Below are 16736 nucleotides of genomic sequence, written 5' to 3'. Positions count from 1 at the left end.
TGGCAGACCTCCGCATCCCCTTCACCGCCATCTACAACACAACAGGCTTCAAGGAGCCAGAGACACGGGTCTACATCGAGACCCTCGGCATCTCCGCCAAAATCCTGGAAGTGGAGCGCCCCAGGATAGCCCAGGACCGCTTCAATGTCACCACCCAGAGGAGCGTGTCAAAGGTCCGTGTTCAGTTGTGGCCCTTGGCTCAACTTCAGAAGAGCTCTCAGGAACCATGTGTTTGTGTGTGTATGGGGGGGGGGTTAGACTCAGATCTAGGCTGTATTGTGGTTTGAATTAGTGGAGTTGGGGCTAAAGCCAGTCCTAATCCATATCTGGCCCATCGTGGTTTAATTGTATTTTAATGGTTTATTTTAGTGGTTTAATTGTAATTTAACAGTGAAAAGCTTAGTAAGCTGAGTTCCCACATGTAATAATAACAACTAGATGTACCGCAGAGCGGTACAAAATATGACCGCCGCCCAGTCCAGCACATGTTTTCCACAAAAATAAGTCACGCTGAAAGGCAAATATGATTCTAACTGTCTAACTGCACACTCAATTCTCACTGGTATCTGCTAGACAACAAGTACCAAAACATGATTAGTTCATAGATTTCACATGGAATATACATTTTATACAACCCCACCCCCATCTTGCCTGTTCATAATTCTGAGAAATTCTTGAATTGTGTGCATGTGTAGTACATGTTTATGTTTATGTTTATGTGTGTGTGTGTGTGTGTGTGCATGTGCATGTGCTTGTGTGTTTGCCTGTTTATGTGCCTGTGTGTGTGCATGTGCATGCATGCGTATATATGTCTACTGTGTGAGTATGTGTCATACGTAGGATTACTGTGAATGTGTGTGTGTGTATCTGTTTATGCGCATGTGTGCATATGGAATGGGTTTACATGACCCCTGGAGGCAAACATCGCATAAAAAATTGGTCATCCTAGGCCCACGGTTCTCAAAATATTCACAGAAAACTGTGTCTGCCCTACCCTCCTTTGGTGGTCCAGTCCAGTCCAGCTGGGGGGGGCTACAAATCAAAGCAGCGATGGTTCCATGCTATCCATGTGGGGTTACATGCCCACCAAGTTTAGGGTACCCGGTCTTTCAGTGTCCGGGAATCCTTGTTGGTGTACGGTCACTACATGTACACCTAAATTATTTTATTGTAAGGCCCACCATGAACGAAAATCCACGAAACTTGGCATGCATTCGGAGGGTGTCATAATGATCCTACACTTTCAATTTAGGTGCAGTTTTGACCATGTCAGCCAGAGATATTGTGATGAAAACACCTAATGTTTTGCTTTTTTAATTTTTAACTAGGTGGCTATACATGAAATAAGTGGTAATGGGATAGGTTGACATGCCCCTTAAGACCAACATACAAAAAAAAAGGTGGACCTCCTAGGCCCCACGGTTCTCGAGATATTCACAGAAAACTGTCTCCGGCCACCTACAGGCCAGTTGGTGTATAGTAACATAAATTAATTTATTGTGTGGCCCCCATGAGCGAATTCCACGAAACTTGGCGTGCATTCAGAGGGTGTCATAATGATCCTACACTTCCAATTTCGTGCAGTTTTGACTATGTTAGGTCACAGATACCTGCAATTACAACACCTCATTTTTACTTTTTTGTGTTTAACTAGGTGGCGCTATACATGAAATGAGTGGTTATGGAATGGGTTGACATGGCCCTTTGAGATCAACATACAAAAAAAAATGGTCCTCCTAAACCCTACGGTTCTCGAGATATTCACAGAAAACTGTGTCTGCCCTACCCTCCTTTCGGGGGGTCCAGTCCAGCGGGGGGGCTTGTGGGGTTACATGCCCACCAAGTTTAGTGTACCCCGGTCTTACAGTGTCCCGGGAATCCTTGACGGAAATTTGGACATGCGAAAAAAAATAAAAATCTGACTAAACCTATATAATAATACTATGAGCTAAAATAGCAGAACTGTGTGTTTATCTCCAGACACAAGTCTCATAATATTCTTATGCCACATTCAGGTGCTCCCTGCTGTTTTTAAAATTGAGATGAAGCATGGGAACTTCACCTGGATTGTGAAGAGGAAGGAGAAACACTTCATGGAGCTTCACCGGGAGCTGCGCACCTACAAGACTTTCCTGAGAATCCCACTGCCCACTCGCAGGTGACCAGATCCTCCATCTGTCACGAATAGTGGAAGGGTGGACTCCACTGTGGCTGTCATTCTATTTTTAGTCTCTATAGTCTTTCCTGTCCTAACTCTTTACTGTAACTTTATCTTTATTCGACTCACTAATAACGGATATCTATTAAACCTGACTAAAGTTGCTGACATCTATTTTCGTTTTTTTGCTGTTTTAGGTCTTCCTTAGTGACAAATATCTTTTACCTCTTGTACTTACATAGTAGTTTTAATTATCTGTTGCATAGTGCATTTAGTGACTTATGTAATTTCCTTCTCTGCTCAGTCACACAGAACGTCGGCAGACTATAAACAGGAACTTGGCACGTCAGATGCCCAGTCTGCCACGAGGGGGTGGGGAGGACCTGGCCAGGGAGGAGCAGGTGTCCAGTAGAAGGGTCAGTCTCTCTCCTGATTGGATTTTGCCCATGTCATTCATCCAGAAAGAGATAGAAAATATAAACGGAGTGATTTTTTTGTTGTTGTCTTCTTTCAGAAACAACTGGAAGATTACTTGAATAAGCTGCTGAAAATGCCAATGTACAGAAGCTACCATGCTACAGTAAGATTTTTGAATGTGTTTTTATAATCAGTTATCAGCGTGTCATCAAGATATATCTTGATCTGTGACTATATTTATTTCACTTTGTAGACAGAGTTCATTGATGTGAGCCAGCTGTCCTTCATTCATGATTTGGGAGCAAAAGGCTTGTAAGAAATCTCTTCATGCATAACTATCAAGTGTATTACAGAATTACTATGTGATTCATTATTTATGTCAACTTTTTGAAGAAATGCATAACCCATAATACAAGTGAAGATTTCTACCCCGTCATTCACAGGGAAATATATTCCACGTGCAGTTGACCTCTGCCATCTTGTTTTCGCAGGGAGGGCTTTGTTTACAAGCGGTCCGGCGGTCACCGGATCCCTGGGCTCAACTGTTGTGGCCACAGTAAAATGTGCTACCGCTGGTCCAAACGGTCAGTACAGCTGTTTTTTTTTTCTTTCATCATGAAACAGCCACTTAAAGTCCAGAGCTGTATACTGTATGTCTTTACACTGGTCATGAAGGCGTACCTGCATAGCTAGACGATGTTTCCATTTGGTGGGTTGTGTACATTTTAAACATTTGTGTACAAATGTTTGATCCTCCTCCAGAAATCTTGGGCCTTCTTCCAAGTGATTCTCGCTGTTGGGATCAGCACAATTCTCAGCAGCTGGCCCTTACAGCACAGCTGATTATTACAGTGCTGCTAGCATATGCTGCTACTGCTACATAGCGTGCAGGCAGCTGTTTGTGTGCTGTAGCAGAATGTTTTTCCTCACTTGTGGGCTGATGTTTGGTTGGGCTCTCCTGCAGGTGGCTGGTTGTGAAAGACTCATTTCTGGTCTACATGAAGCCAGACTCAGGGGCCATCTCCTTTGTCATGCTGGTGGACAAAGAGTTCTCGATCAAAATGGACTCCAAAGACACAGAGACTAAGCACGGGGTGCGCATCGACAATCTGAACAGGTCAGTTGCAAGCCATTTTGCATCTTGCTTGTTTGTTCAGATTAGGCAGATGCTTCACTTCCTATCATAGCCTTTAAAGGTGCATTGTAAAGCTTTATGGTCACACCCTTAGTCATGTGTGATCATCGAAACTCAAAGAACAATAGGGCTGCACCTCTGGTGCCCGGGCCCTAATGAGGAATTGTAGTTTGTGTACAGTAGTTTGAACTCCTGAGTGCTCCCTCCTGACCCTCTCTCTGCTGACTGCCCCCTGCAGGACTTTGGTGCTGAAGTGCAACAGCTACCGTCACGCCCGCTGGTGGGGGCAGGCCATCGAGGACTTTGTTCAAAAGTACGGCAGCGCCTTCCTCACCGACCAGCGCTTTGGCTCCTTCGCCCAGGAGCAGGTGGACATCCCATCCAAGTGGTGAGCCCCCCCCATCCTCACCTCCAGCTCTCTCCTCTTCTCTCCACCCGCATGCTGCCTGCAGCATAGCGTAGGTGATCAGGGCTGGGCATCAGCAGTGGCCTCGAGTGTCCTGGTCGGCGAGGGCCCTGTTTCGCTGGGGTAACATGAGAGAACGCGCGGTGGGGGAAAAGTGAAACGCTAGCTTTGATCTTCCGCGTGACCCTGTGGAGGAATGTGATAGTGTCTGCATGAGAGAGTCTGTCTTCGGGCTCTTCACATAGGCTCAGTGGGTCCTACTGCTGTGCCTTCAAACTGTCCTCTGAGAATGATAGCAAGTCAATGACAGACTCTGTTTCATCATTAAAAACAAAAGCATTGTGGAGGTATCAAATGTTTTTGCTCTGCTTTTTACAGGTATGTCAATGGGAAGACCTACATGGAGGATGTGGCTAATGCACTAGAGGAAGCAAAAGAAGAGATCTTCATCACTGACTGGTGGTTAGTATGCAGAGTAATTCTGTTGCAGAAATGCTATTGTGAAGGAATGTTGGTGTCATGCCAACGGTTTCTCAGCACCACATCTAACCGTTGCAGTGTGCAACAATTAGAATGCTGAGAGACTCTGCAGACCTTTGAAGACCTTGTGGAATCGATTTGCTTTGTAATTTGACACAAAGTGAAAACCAGCTGGAGCTGAAAAAGGGCACCAGCAATGATTAAAACTCCGAGTTGCACAAACACAGAGAGCAGAGCTTTGTTTCTCCCCCTGTTATAATGGAAATCAGTAACTGAGTTCGACCTTAGGCAAGCATTCCAATGCGTATACTGTCTATGACCGAGAGTGAGGAAGCAGGAAGAGACTCGTTAAGTAAAGCATGGCAGACCCACAACCCAGGAAGAGAGACACAAAAGAGAGGAAATTATTTGGTTGGCTGGATGTGTTCCATGCTGTCTAGCGTGTGAGAGACAGGGCAGAGAGGGGAGATTCTGTACAGGGCAAAGCAAAATTACAATCAAACTCACAACAAAAAAAGAACCAAATCACACACTTGTTTGTATGTCAGAGTGCTCAAAACCTCTTTGTAGTGGTGTAAGTGTTCTGCCTCAGTGCCCTGCACATTATGAAATGACTTAGGTACTCGGAAATGACTGAATAATGACTGGCAATCAGATCAGCTTGCCTATTCTTGTTATTGGCTGTGGCCTATTTTCTGCACCACGTGTGGTTCAGTAATATTATTTAATGCTTGCCAATATCGCCTCAGCAGGCATTAACCATTTGTGTTCTGCCCTAGTCAGATTAAGCAGAATGTTTTCATTAAGGTATAACAGATCGGCATATATGAGGTGTGAATGCACACCCCCACAGACGACTAAAAATCAAACTGTGTGCAGCTATAACACTTACTTGTATGCATACCTTATAGGTGCATGTTAAGTGTATTTGTTTTACTTCACTGCAGTGGGGTTGGTGCACTTTGAGCAGAGCTTACAGTATCACCCAACCCCACCCACAAGCACATGCATACAGTAACAGGAAAGTATAAATTATAAATATTGTTGTGCCGATGAATGAGCAGAATTATTGTTGACACGTGTTTATGCCTTTAGGCTCAGCCCGGAGATCTTCCTGAAAAGGCCTGTCGTCGAGGGCAACTACTGGCGCCTGGACTGCATTTTAAAACGTAGAGCAGTGAGTCAGTCTCTTCTCCTATCTCTCCGCACCATTAAAATGCCACTATTGTCCATTTGTTAGATTTATAGCCCTGATTGTGTGTGTGTGTGTGTGTGTTAACCCCCACTGTAAAATGTATGAATGTCTTATGGTTGTGCAGCAACAAGGCGTGAGGATTTTCGTGATGTTGTACAAAGAGGTGGAGCTGGCCCTGGGCATCAACAGTGAATACAGCAAAAGGACACTTATGCACCTTCACCCAAATGTCAAGGTAGAAGGACAAATTGAAACTTGAGAACTGCATTGTAATGCATAACATGTGGGTTTGGATTGGCAATGTAAACATTTCTGTACTCCGAGGTGTCACATTACAGTTTTGTGTATTTATATTCCTGTTTATGGTATTTGGCAGAGACTTTTGTCCAAAGTGGCTCACAGTACATTAAGCATATTAGTAGTAACAACAATATCAGTAACAATATGATATCAACAGTGAAAATAATGAGAGAGAGAGAGAGAGAGCACGAGCGAGCGAGCGAGAGAGAGATTTGGCACATTCTTCCCATTTGGTACTGCCTTTCCTCGTCAAACATTCCGCATACCCATCAGCAAGAGCAAACATCAACAACTGGTAGCTGTCTGTCAAACTTCTAGTCAGAGTGTAGCCGCCGAAGGTTGACCCACATGCATCTTCACATGATTATACACAGACAGAAGGGTGTGGAAAAGGGTGTGAGACTGTGACCGAAGGAAAGTAAATGAAGCAGACTGAAATGGAAAAGGGTGATGTGGAAATGGGGACACATGAAGGCATAATTAGGTCAATGGAGACAAAATAGCTCAACAGTTTGTCTACTGCTATCTAATGTGTACATTGAACGTGATTATATCTATCTGTGCATTAATAGACAACCACTGTGACTGTTGTTTTATGTAACGTTGCTGAGGCTGTCTAATGTTTATCTGTCTGTCTCCCTGTCTTAACCTGTACTGTAGCCAGAGGCGGACAGAGTACACAGCTTTATTACTTGAGTAAAAGTACAGATACGCTTTGCTCAATTTTACTCAAGTACAAGTAAAAGTACAACAGTCAGATGCCTACTTAAGTAAAAGTACTGAAGTACTTGTTTTTAAAAGTACTTGAGTATCAAGAGAACAAGAGTACATTTTCGAAATATTGCATTGCTACTGCCACATTGCTTACATTTATGTACAGAAACGTCCTACATTGAGTTATGAAAAATGTTAATACCTTGGAGAATGTAAAAGGAATCGAAAGAAAAATCAAGTCATTTTCATCTTTTTACCATGTTGCCAGGGATGGGCAGTATTTCTAATACATGTATTTAAAATACGTATTTCAAATACAGAATACTATTTTGTAATTGAAACACTTAAAGTGAAAACTATCATTAACTTGTTCAGAAAGTTGAAATAGTCTGGCGAGGTGGGGCCACAGGTTGGCACATTTGGGATGGACCTGCTGCGTCTTCATCCATTGTTTCGTCCATGGTTTCGTCTCTTATCTAAATCTGACCATGGAGTTGACTTTGGCGGAAAGCTGAAGGTGATTGCTGATAGGCTGTCCCAATCAGTGGCCCCTGCACAATCCAATCACGTTTGAGAGGGAAACAACAAATTCAGGCTTTCTGAGAATTTTCTTTTTTCCTTTTTTTTTTTTTAGAAGAAGTAACTGGTACTCACGGTTATGGATAGAAATGTAGTGGAGTAAAGAGTACAATATTTGCCTGTCAAATTGTACTTGAGTAAAGTCATGAGTACTCCCCAAAAATGATACTCGAGTAAAGTACAGATCCCTCAAAATTGTACTCAAGTACTATACTCAAGTAAATGTACTCTGTTACTGTCCGGCTCTGACTGTAGCCTACATGGCCCCTGTCAAATAAACTCATAAACCTAAAGCCGAAACTCTGTCGATCTATCTGTGTGTGCAGGTGATGAGGCACCCAGACCACGTGTCCTCCTCTGTCTACCTGTGGGCTCACCACGAGAAGATCATAGTCATTGACCAGTCTGTGGCTTTTGTGGGAGGCATTGACCTGGCATATGGCCGCTGGGATGATTGCGAACATCGCCTGACTGACGTCGGGAGCGTCACCCGAGCTATGCAGAATGCAGAGGTGGCGAGAAGAAACCACACATTCCTTATTTTGTTGCATTCCTTTTTACTGTTTGTCAACTCAACACACTAAAATCTTGTGGTCTGTATAAAAGAGAGAAGCCTCAATTTGTCTTTATAAGAAACACACAGAAACTTAAAGAATGCAGAACATAAAAGTTAAAGTATCAGTGGTTTTTGACGGCCAAAAAAGCTTTATACAGTATATTCCAACCATTTGGCTTCCATTGTAGTGCTGTGACTGCATAAAAGTATAAAAAGTCTTTGTGAACATATGGTATACACACTTTTCTGTGCCATACTACCAGTCATTGTGTCTGTTTTCTTACAGTTATACTGCCCTCTTGTCTGTTTAACAGGCAGAAACTGAGGCGTCTCCCACCATGGCCTCACCAGCAAAATGCCCAGCTACCAGCAACGGTAAGGGAGTCCTGCCGGCTGACTCGCTGGACCAGCCCAAGCTGAAGGGCCAGGGCCGCGGCCACAAGCCCCGCTTCAGCATCCGCCGCCACCTGCACAAGCGCGGCCTGACCCACGCCGACAGCGTCAGCACTATCGACAGCGAGGAGGGTAAGTCCTCCTCACGCACATCCTCTCTCAGACCAACAGACTTGTGTTCTGACTTGTAACGACATCTGTTAACATGTACAGACTCGTGTGAAAGAGGTGGTCAGTTGACTATGGTGTTAAATTGGGCAATATGTAATTTTGTATATTTAATTTTGTATATTTAATGTTTGTATTTTTTATATGTATTGCTGTGCTAATCAAATGCAGTGGATGGGTATAGAGTGGGAGGAAGGGGAGTTGGGCAGTGGTGACTCTGACTTGGAGGGTTAAAGGTGCAACTTTGGACTAACATCTAACTACAGAATGTTCTCACTTGTGCTTTTTATACTGCTTAAGCTATTTGTTAACAGTGTGCCTTTTTTTTACTAACAACGCTATGCTGAACTAACCAGCTCTGGGGTCAGAATGCTAAACTCGATCTCATAGCCTTTTGTAATACCCATTTGACCCAATGAGATGATGGGTCATTGTTAGTCAGTTGTTCTAGAGAAACGTCCTTAACTGCTGTGACGCATTAGCTCATGATTTGTAATATTGATTGAGGTCTTAGGACCAGAATCCTCCTTAATGTGTTAGCCAAGATGTTAACTCCCTAATAAGGAACTAGTTCCTGTGCTTCCACAAAAGCATTAAATCATAGCGGTCATTAGAAGATAGCGATTGACTCCCTACTACAGACACATCATATCCACCTTTATCTCAGCACAACCTCGTCATAGCTGTTTACTGAAGAACCCCCAAACACAAGACGTTGAGTCAGGAAAGGAAGTCATCAGAAGGAGCCAGCATTACAGTATTTTGTGTAGAGTTCCATGGCTCATAGCTGTGAGGGTATTATAAATGGCTAACCTCTCTCACAGGTTGGTCTAACAGCATATCCAGCGAACACAATTTGATACCAGGTAGATGGATGGAGTTGAAGGTGGCCTCACCTTCTGGTCCATCACTGCCGGGTGAGTGAGGCTCAGGATTGGTTGAAGGGGCTTGAGGGTAGGGCCCTGTGTGAGCCCGGCTTCTGTGCTCCATTAGGTCAAAAACACTCATGTGTGGTGAACAGGTGTTTCTGCACAAACAAAAGTGTCTTTGAATAATGGTGGTTTTTCTTTGTGTGGCCTGCCTTTGCAGTACCTTTCCTACTCTTTTCTTCTGAATATCAATGAATAGGAGGAGGGGCAGCATCTCACATTGATCCATTGCGGAAACTGTGGCTCTCAGCCTTGCGCTGGTTTAGTTAAGCTGTGTGTGTGTGTGTGTGCACGTGCACAAGTGTGTGTATGTGTGCATCTGCCTATGCTTAAGCTTTACAAAATTCTAATGAAAGGGTTATCTAATTTTTGGCCATTAGTTTGATATGATCATGAAAAAATAATAATTTGCCTTGACAGGAGCACAGCATCAGCTTTGGAGAGAACCACTGTTTTAACACAGTCACAGGGAGGCCTATTTTTGGAGAACCACTCTGTGTGTGTGTGTGTGTGTGTGTGTTTCGTGGCACTCATCCCTTTGACAAATGAAGAGTTTCAACAAGAATAAGACCCTTATTATTACTGTTGTTATTGTCAAAGGCAGCCCTGAAATACTGCACATGCACCCGGTCTCCAGGGATGGTGTACTACAAGCAGCCAGAGTCCTGATGGGAAAACTCTATTGAGTCTAACCGCAACAGGGCACTCTGGCTTCCTGTACTAACCCCTTGCACAGCAGGGCCATTGATGTGGGCACCTTAGCTTTGCATGCTAGAATTCCTATGTCCTGAAAGGATGTGATGGAGACTAGCAGAGATAGGAAACAGGAAACTACCAGAGATATGAAGGCAAAAACGACTAATTGGATCTGTGATTGGGCAAATGGCTTTCTAATTTTAGTCTACAATGGATGTGACTTCATGCTTCATGGCCATTTTGCAAAACTTGTCTCTCAAAAAGACAAAACTCTCCTGAATGTTACTTTTTAAAGTAGTTTCTGGTCTCCCTGTCTCCACCCTCTCAAGGTCAAGGTGACTTAAATGTCTGTTATCCCAGCTCTTCCCAGTGCCACGGAGCTTTTCCCCTGAAAGCTGCTCGTAATCTTGTTTTGATTAGGGCATTTCTGGCCCTGCCAGTTGGGCTGCTTGGTGGAGTCTGCCTCCATTGTTCAGGTCATAAGTATGTGCTGTTTGCTTTGTGTCTCATTTTCCGTAGGGGCAGAGTCTGCCCAGAACATGCAGGCTGATGTTGTGGGGCTCCTTGGTAATACCCGCTTCTGGCATGGAAAGGACTACTGCAACTTTGTCCACAAGGACTGGATCCAGCTCGAGAAGCCATTTGATGGTGAGCCGCTTTCAATTCTAATCATCTAAAGTGGTTTACTACAGTTTCTTTGTCAAAACCAATCAGTGGATAGAACACATGAAAGAAGTAAGTCCTTTTCTGGAAATACAATGTAATCATTTTCGCCTTGCACAGACTTCATTGACAGGCATACAACTCCCAGAATGCCTTGGCATGACATTGCCTCAGTGGTCCATGGGAGGGCAGCCAGAGACGTCGCCAGACACTTCATCCAGCGCTGGAACTTCACCAAGGTGAGGCACACTGTGGAAGAAATAGATTTCCACTGCATATTTCTTTAACTAGACCCTGCAACAACTCTGTTCTCTAGCTTATAAATAGATATTGCTTCGATAGTCTTGAGTTGTATTTCATGGCGCAGTTACAGCGTTGGTCTTTAAAAGGAGGGTATCATTTTTAAAGTTGTTTGGCAACAGTCTGTCTGTATTTTTCCTCCAGCTTATGAAGCCTAAGTACAGGTCTCTGTCTTACCCATACCTGCTACCCAAGTCTCACACCACTGCCAATGAGATCAGATACCAGGTTCCCAACTGCACCAAGACAAAAGTACAGGTAAGGGAGTCCTGTAATTCACATTGAGTCACATTGAGTCCTGCATACGTTGTCACTTAACATATAAGTACTGTCAGTCAGACTGTCTGTGCCACTTTACAGACAGGCAATGTGAAGCTGGGTCGGAGTTGAAGGAGGCACCCCCTCAATGTTTTTGTTGACTCTAACGCTACCAGTCCAAACTCTTAAATCCTTTAAACTGTCTTGTCTCAGGTTCTGCGATCGGCATGTGATTGGTCTGTTGGTATTAAGTACCACGAGGAGTCCATCCACAATGCCTACGTCCACGTGATCCAGAATAGCCAACACTATGTCTACATAGAGGTACCCACTATACTTATCATAAAACACCAGATCAGAATCTCTCGGTGTTCACTTCCCCCTGTGGTTTCTGCACAATAACTTGGAAGTGGTGCTTTCCTTTTCTACCAAGAGGCAAGCAGAACATGAAAGTAGTGTCTACACTGGGTACGACAAACATCCTTAACATCCTTACTTTGTTTTGTTGGCTTCCAGAATCAGTTCTTTATAAGCTGTGCAGACAACAAGCATGTGTACAACAAGATTGGAGATGCTATTGCTGAGAGAATCATCAAAGCTTACAAGTGAGTCCCTTTCTTCATGATGTCCATATACCTTATTACATGCCTTACTTTAATAGGCCCCTGGTGTGCTGCCACCATACTGTGGACACAGAAGGAAAATAACATGGTTATCAGTACCATAAATCTGCACTGTAATTGGCACTGGCAGGCTTTAATAAAAGTCAGGAACCCTTCATTGGGGCATGCTAAGTATAATGCTACTTGCCAATTCAATAGACAACCTATATTTGTGCTGTTTCTAAGCATTTGCTTCAAAACAGCGTACCCCCACCCAACACACACACACACACACACATATACACACACACACACTATGCTGCACATGCTGACTGCTTAACCACCACCATATGTGGACTGGCTCCAGATGGCATGGGCTGTTTTCTTTAGAATTCCTTGCTTTTTAAGGTTGATGTTTTTTATGTAATGTTTTGCAAGAGTGAAAATAATATGCTGTGTGTAATAAAAACACTGAGCTGTTTTGATATCCCCATTTGTGTCCCTCCTGATGTTTTTCTTTCTCATTCTTATCTGCTTCTTGATTGCTCTCTCTCTAACATGACCATTCTCCTTCTCTGTTATTTCATTTCTCTCTCTCTCTCTCGCACGCACACACACACTCACTCACACACTCTCTCTCTCTATCTTTCTATCTCCCTATCTCCAGGGAGAACAAGAAGTACCGTGTCTACGTTGTCACCCCTCTTCTGCCTGGGTTTGAGGGGGACATCAACACCGGTGGTGGCAGTGCTATCCAGGCCGTCATGCACTTCAACTACAGGTGAGCTGGCCAGTCGGCACCTTTGTTGCAGAAGACTGATGGATTGTACTATGAGACACTTCCCCGTCAGAGATGAATCATTTCAAGCCAAACCCCTTCAGGAAGCTTCAAGCCACTGAAACAGAGGAAATTTCATTAGGGAGGCGAGATAAAGAGATATTAGATAGGGAGATAGAAACGATAATCATCCCAAAATAGGCAGGGTTTTTAAGGTCAGTTTGCTGACTGTGTTCCCATGGTTTGGTGTTGCCTTTGTCTTCAGGCATTTCAGGTCTATATTCATTTTTACATTGTTTCTCGTGTGTGTGTGTTTGTGTGTGTGTGTGGGTGTGTGTGTGTGTGCATGTATGTGTTTCACAGTAAATATAATATGACTATTAGGACTATTACTACTTCTCAATTTTGAAGTAGAAGGAAAGTTTCAGTCCTCAGTTGTTACTGATGTTCTTGGTTCTCTGTTTCAGTCGTGTTGTTGGTTCTCTCTTTCAGAACTATGAATCGAGGGGACTGCTCCATCATCTCGCAGCTGCGGAGAGATAGTAAGTAAAAGCCACAAGTGTTTTGGCCAAACCCATCGTTAGTTTGAGTCGTTTTTGTTGATCTGTACGCTCAGAAAACTCCCTGTGCGTATTTGTGGTTCCTGTGGCTCGCCCTCAAGCATTAAGGTCTCCCAGTCCACCCTGATCTAAGACCAATGGCATGAGGGATTCGACCTCACCTCAAGTCAACACAGCAGGGCCTCTGATTTGAGTTTCAGGCCTGTGCCCACGTCATTATTGTGTGCACAGGAGGAGCAGTGAAACAGGAAGTGCTGGTTTGGCAACCTTTTACCACCACCCGTAAAACCAGCATGGCTTACCCGTGACTCAGTGTACAAATCATGCAAAATAACAATTGGAGTTTGTTACACAGGCAACTGCTAAAGGCAACATGTAAGTACATGCGTAGCCGGCTTTATACCCACGCTTTTATTCAAAATCCGACAGTTGTTCAAGCCCCCCCCCCCCACTCCATACACACAAACAAACACACACACACTTGTGGATTGGAATGGTGCTAAGTCATGCTGCCGAGGGGCCTGAGATGGGCTCTTGAGAACCTGAGGCAGTGCTTGAGTGTGAATTATCCAGCAGCCCGGCGGTGTTGCCTTGCAGAGTGGCCGGGTCTGCCGCAAAGCAGACCACACTCGGCTTATTGGCTGGATACAGTGACCTTCGCATGCATCCTCTTGCGCTTGTCCACCTGAACAGCTCACCGATTCATTACATTTGAAGAGCAAATACAAGGACCGTATACAGTATACGAATATGTAAACTCAATACTCCTAGGAAGGCTCAAGTTTGTTTGTTAGCACGTGAGAATGGCTGCTGGTTTCTATGGCTGTAAAAACAAGGGTGTTTGCGGTTGCTATTGGCTCTTGATTCTGTTGGTGGGTTTAAACTGAAAACAGTTGAAGAAAGTTTTTTTTTCCTGTCTCTTTCTGTCTATTGCTTTTTCTCTTGCTCTCTTCAGTGGGGGATCAGTGGATGAATTACATCTCGTTTGGTGGACTGCGGACGCATGCTGAACTAGAAGGCAAACTGGTGACTGAGCTCATCTACGTCCACAGCAAAATGCTGATCGCTGATGATAACACGGTCATCATTGGTGAGCCATTACAGAAGTGCTTAGTCATTCTGCATAATACACAGGATTTAGTGTCAGTAACATTTTTACATGCATATTCCAGATCTCACCCTACTTTTACGTACCATTCGGTGGTTTAGCTGGCAAACTACAGATTTCAGTAAACTACAGATTTAAATCAATGTAACCTGGGCTTGCACCTTAACCCTTTAGATGGATCTCTTTTTAGTGTGGCACATCACCATAGTAACAGACTGCCCACCTAGCCTGATCCAGGGCCAGTTATGTTCAGGGTAAATCAGCATTAAACATGACTCACTGAAAACCTTTTTAGAGGAAGAATATGACTCAGAACATGTTGCCCCTAATTGAAGGGTATTTTGTGTGTTTTTTGTAGGCAGGCCTATACTCACCCTCTCTGTGTGTGATAAACAAACTTCTCTTTTTCTTCGGTATTAGTAACTAGTATTCTGCTCTGTTCAACACAAATGGAATTAAATTGAATTTAGCATAATATAATACTGCAGGCTCATTATCCAGTCATTACATCCTGTGCTGCTGAGACTGTTATAAGCACCAGCACTCGTGACTAATTCCCTGACTGATCCTGTTTTTGTGAAGAGAAAACTTGAACTTGACCTATGGTTGGACACACCTGACACAATCATGTCCTGGAGGAGATGAAGGGCTGATGAAGGGCTAGTGCCCGCAATAAGCGTCGCAATAAATTGGTTAATTGAGCTGGTGTATTGGACTTTTTTTCATTCTTCCTGGAGGAGATCTCACAAAGCAGGGTTACAGAACTTACCATAAAAGGAGTGATACACTTTTAAATATTCCCAAATATACTTATGTAATGTCTGCAAGCTCTTTTATTGAAAACGATATCTTGGCTCGTTTTACTACTGATGTTCAAATAATAATAACAAATAACAGCGAAGCGGCGGTCATATAGGTTTAGTCAGATTTTTATTTTTTTTCGCATGTCCAAATTTCCGTCAAGGATTCCCAGGACACTGAAAGACCGGGGTAGACGAAACTTGGTGGGCATGTAACCCCATATGGATAGCATGGAACCATCGTTTTTCGTTTTGATCTGTAGCCCAGCTGGACTGCACCCCTAAAGGAGGGTAGGGCAGACACAGTTTTCTGTGAATATCTTGAGAACCGTAGGGCCTAGGATGACCAATTTTTTCCGTATGTTTGCCTCCAGGGGTCATGTTAACCCATTCCATGTGCACACATGTGCATAAACAGATACACACGCACACACATACATTCACAGTAATCACAGTAGTCCTGTTAGAGGGGGGTCGGTGATTTCTCCCCCAGGAGATTTTGAAATTCTGGCTGCTTAAACATACCATTTTAATGCAGTTTGGGAGGGACAGAAATACCTTAACAGAGCAGCAACCATCCTCTATCTGAGGACTAAGCTAAAGTATCTATTTTGTAAGTTAATGTAAAACACATAGGTTGGTGAAAGAACTGTAAGCTCAAATTCAGCTCATTAAAGCATGTTTAGACACACACATTTACACTTAGGCCTACTACACATGATTTTAAAAACAGTATCATTGCAGTTGTTATGATTTGATTGATATGTGACCTAAGAACAATCTTGCATTAAAAAAGTTGCTGAGGTCTGACTTTGTGGTGCTCAGAAATTAAATTATTTTAATCTTAATTTATTTGATGAAGGACTTTTGAAAGAAGTTTGACAGGTTTCAGTGCTGAGTAAGGTTAACCCTAAATATTTGAATATTTTACTAGTAGGCCTAATATATTTTTCATGACCATTATGGTAAGCAATAGGCTACCTCATTGGTAAGTTGCTATCTGCAAATCATGAGCAAGTGATAATAACCTAAGTTATGAGCACGAGAGAGACTATTATACTTTCTTGCCCTCTACATCACGGTCATAGCGATCCTATATAAAGCAACTTTAAGCCTCCTTTTGAACGGGTAGGCTATCCCTTTTCATTACATGGATTAGCAGCCAGATACGTGAAGAGAACAAGTGGAGGAACATCCAACATTTGGTAGGCCTAATGGTATTAGGTTGGATTTTGTAGTCACTGCAAATCTAACACCCTCGTTTATGAAACTGGAAACAATTGAACCAGGAGACTTTGCCAAATATTTGTAATACTTGTAAGAGTAGCCTAGGCTACGTTATACTGACATCATGTAGGCTAACGTTAACGTAATGCTCTGAATTCGCGGCCAACATCAAATCCATAGTTCTAATTTGATCATCAAGTCAAAATTTCCTGGTCAACTACAAATAATTCCACTACTTTTTATTGCTTAGCTAGACTACTTACCACTTCAACACCATTGACTGTATCTGTTTAAACTGTAACTGTAACAGTTCA

The 16736-nt window shown here is 43.3% G+C and overlaps 1 protein-coding gene and 2 long non-coding RNA genes across 6 annotated transcripts in view; 1 reads left to right on the top strand and 2 right to left on the bottom strand.

The window, feature by feature from the left end:
• Nucleotides 1–16736, top strand: part of pld1b (phospholipase D1b) — a 39025-nt gene that overhangs the window by 14562 nt on the left and 7727 nt on the right. For 2 of the 4 annotated variants that reach the window (XM_048266086.1, XM_048266087.1), the window contains exons 3-24: nucleotides 7–173; nucleotides 2016–2158; nucleotides 2463–2574; nucleotides 2673–2738; nucleotides 2829–2887; nucleotides 3067–3159; nucleotides 3540–3692; nucleotides 3949–4098; nucleotides 4495–4578; nucleotides 5692–5773; nucleotides 5916–6026; nucleotides 7711–7896; nucleotides 8255–8465; nucleotides 9326–9418; nucleotides 10646–10774; nucleotides 10910–11028; nucleotides 11234–11347; nucleotides 11561–11671; nucleotides 11864–11952; nucleotides 12617–12730; nucleotides 13220–13269; nucleotides 14243–14377. In XM_048266086.1, coding sequence (XP_048122043.1) covers nucleotides 7–173; nucleotides 2016–2158; nucleotides 2463–2574; nucleotides 2673–2738; nucleotides 2829–2887; nucleotides 3067–3159; nucleotides 3540–3692; nucleotides 3949–4098; nucleotides 4495–4578; nucleotides 5692–5773; nucleotides 5916–6026; nucleotides 7711–7896; nucleotides 8255–8465; nucleotides 9326–9418; nucleotides 10646–10774; nucleotides 10910–11028; nucleotides 11234–11347; nucleotides 11561–11671; nucleotides 11864–11952; nucleotides 12617–12730; nucleotides 13220–13269; nucleotides 14243–14377 — 2571 coding nt within the window. Of the gene's footprint in view, nucleotides 1–6; nucleotides 174–2015; nucleotides 2159–2462; nucleotides 2575–2672; nucleotides 2739–2828; nucleotides 2888–3066; nucleotides 3160–3539; nucleotides 3693–3948; nucleotides 4099–4494; nucleotides 4579–5691; nucleotides 5774–5915; nucleotides 6027–7710; nucleotides 7897–8254; nucleotides 8466–9325; nucleotides 9419–10645; nucleotides 10775–10909; nucleotides 11029–11233; nucleotides 11348–11560; nucleotides 11672–11863; nucleotides 11953–12616; nucleotides 12731–13219; nucleotides 13270–14242; nucleotides 14378–14977; nucleotides 15097–16736 lie in introns of those variants that run through there. The other 2 variants (XM_048266089.1, XM_048266088.1) reach the window with 2 other exon arrangements.
• On the bottom strand, nucleotides 10954–12713 carry LOC125309286. The gene is made up of 3 exons (XR_007196099.1): nucleotides 12633–12713; nucleotides 12001–12031; nucleotides 10954–11038 (listed from the first exon to the last, which is right to left on the bottom strand). It is a non-coding gene; the product is annotated as an uncharacterized LOC125309286 (long non-coding RNA).
• Nucleotides 12739–16718, bottom strand: LOC125309285. Its single transcript, XR_007196098.1, has 3 exons — nucleotides 16686–16718; nucleotides 14770–14831; nucleotides 12739–12845 (listed from the first exon to the last, which is right to left on the bottom strand). It is a non-coding gene; the product is annotated as an uncharacterized LOC125309285 (long non-coding RNA).

The sequence above is a fragment of the Alosa alosa genome, chromosome 16 (genome assembly GCF_017589495.1).
Source record: "Alosa alosa isolate M-15738 ecotype Scorff River chromosome 16, AALO_Geno_1.1, whole genome shotgun sequence".
In the NCBI taxonomy this organism is placed as follows: domain Eukaryota; kingdom Metazoa; phylum Chordata; class Actinopteri; order Clupeiformes; family Clupeidae; genus Alosa; species Alosa alosa.
Note: the sequence above shows the minus strand (reverse complement) of the source record. Positions and strands in the feature narration are given on the sequence as shown.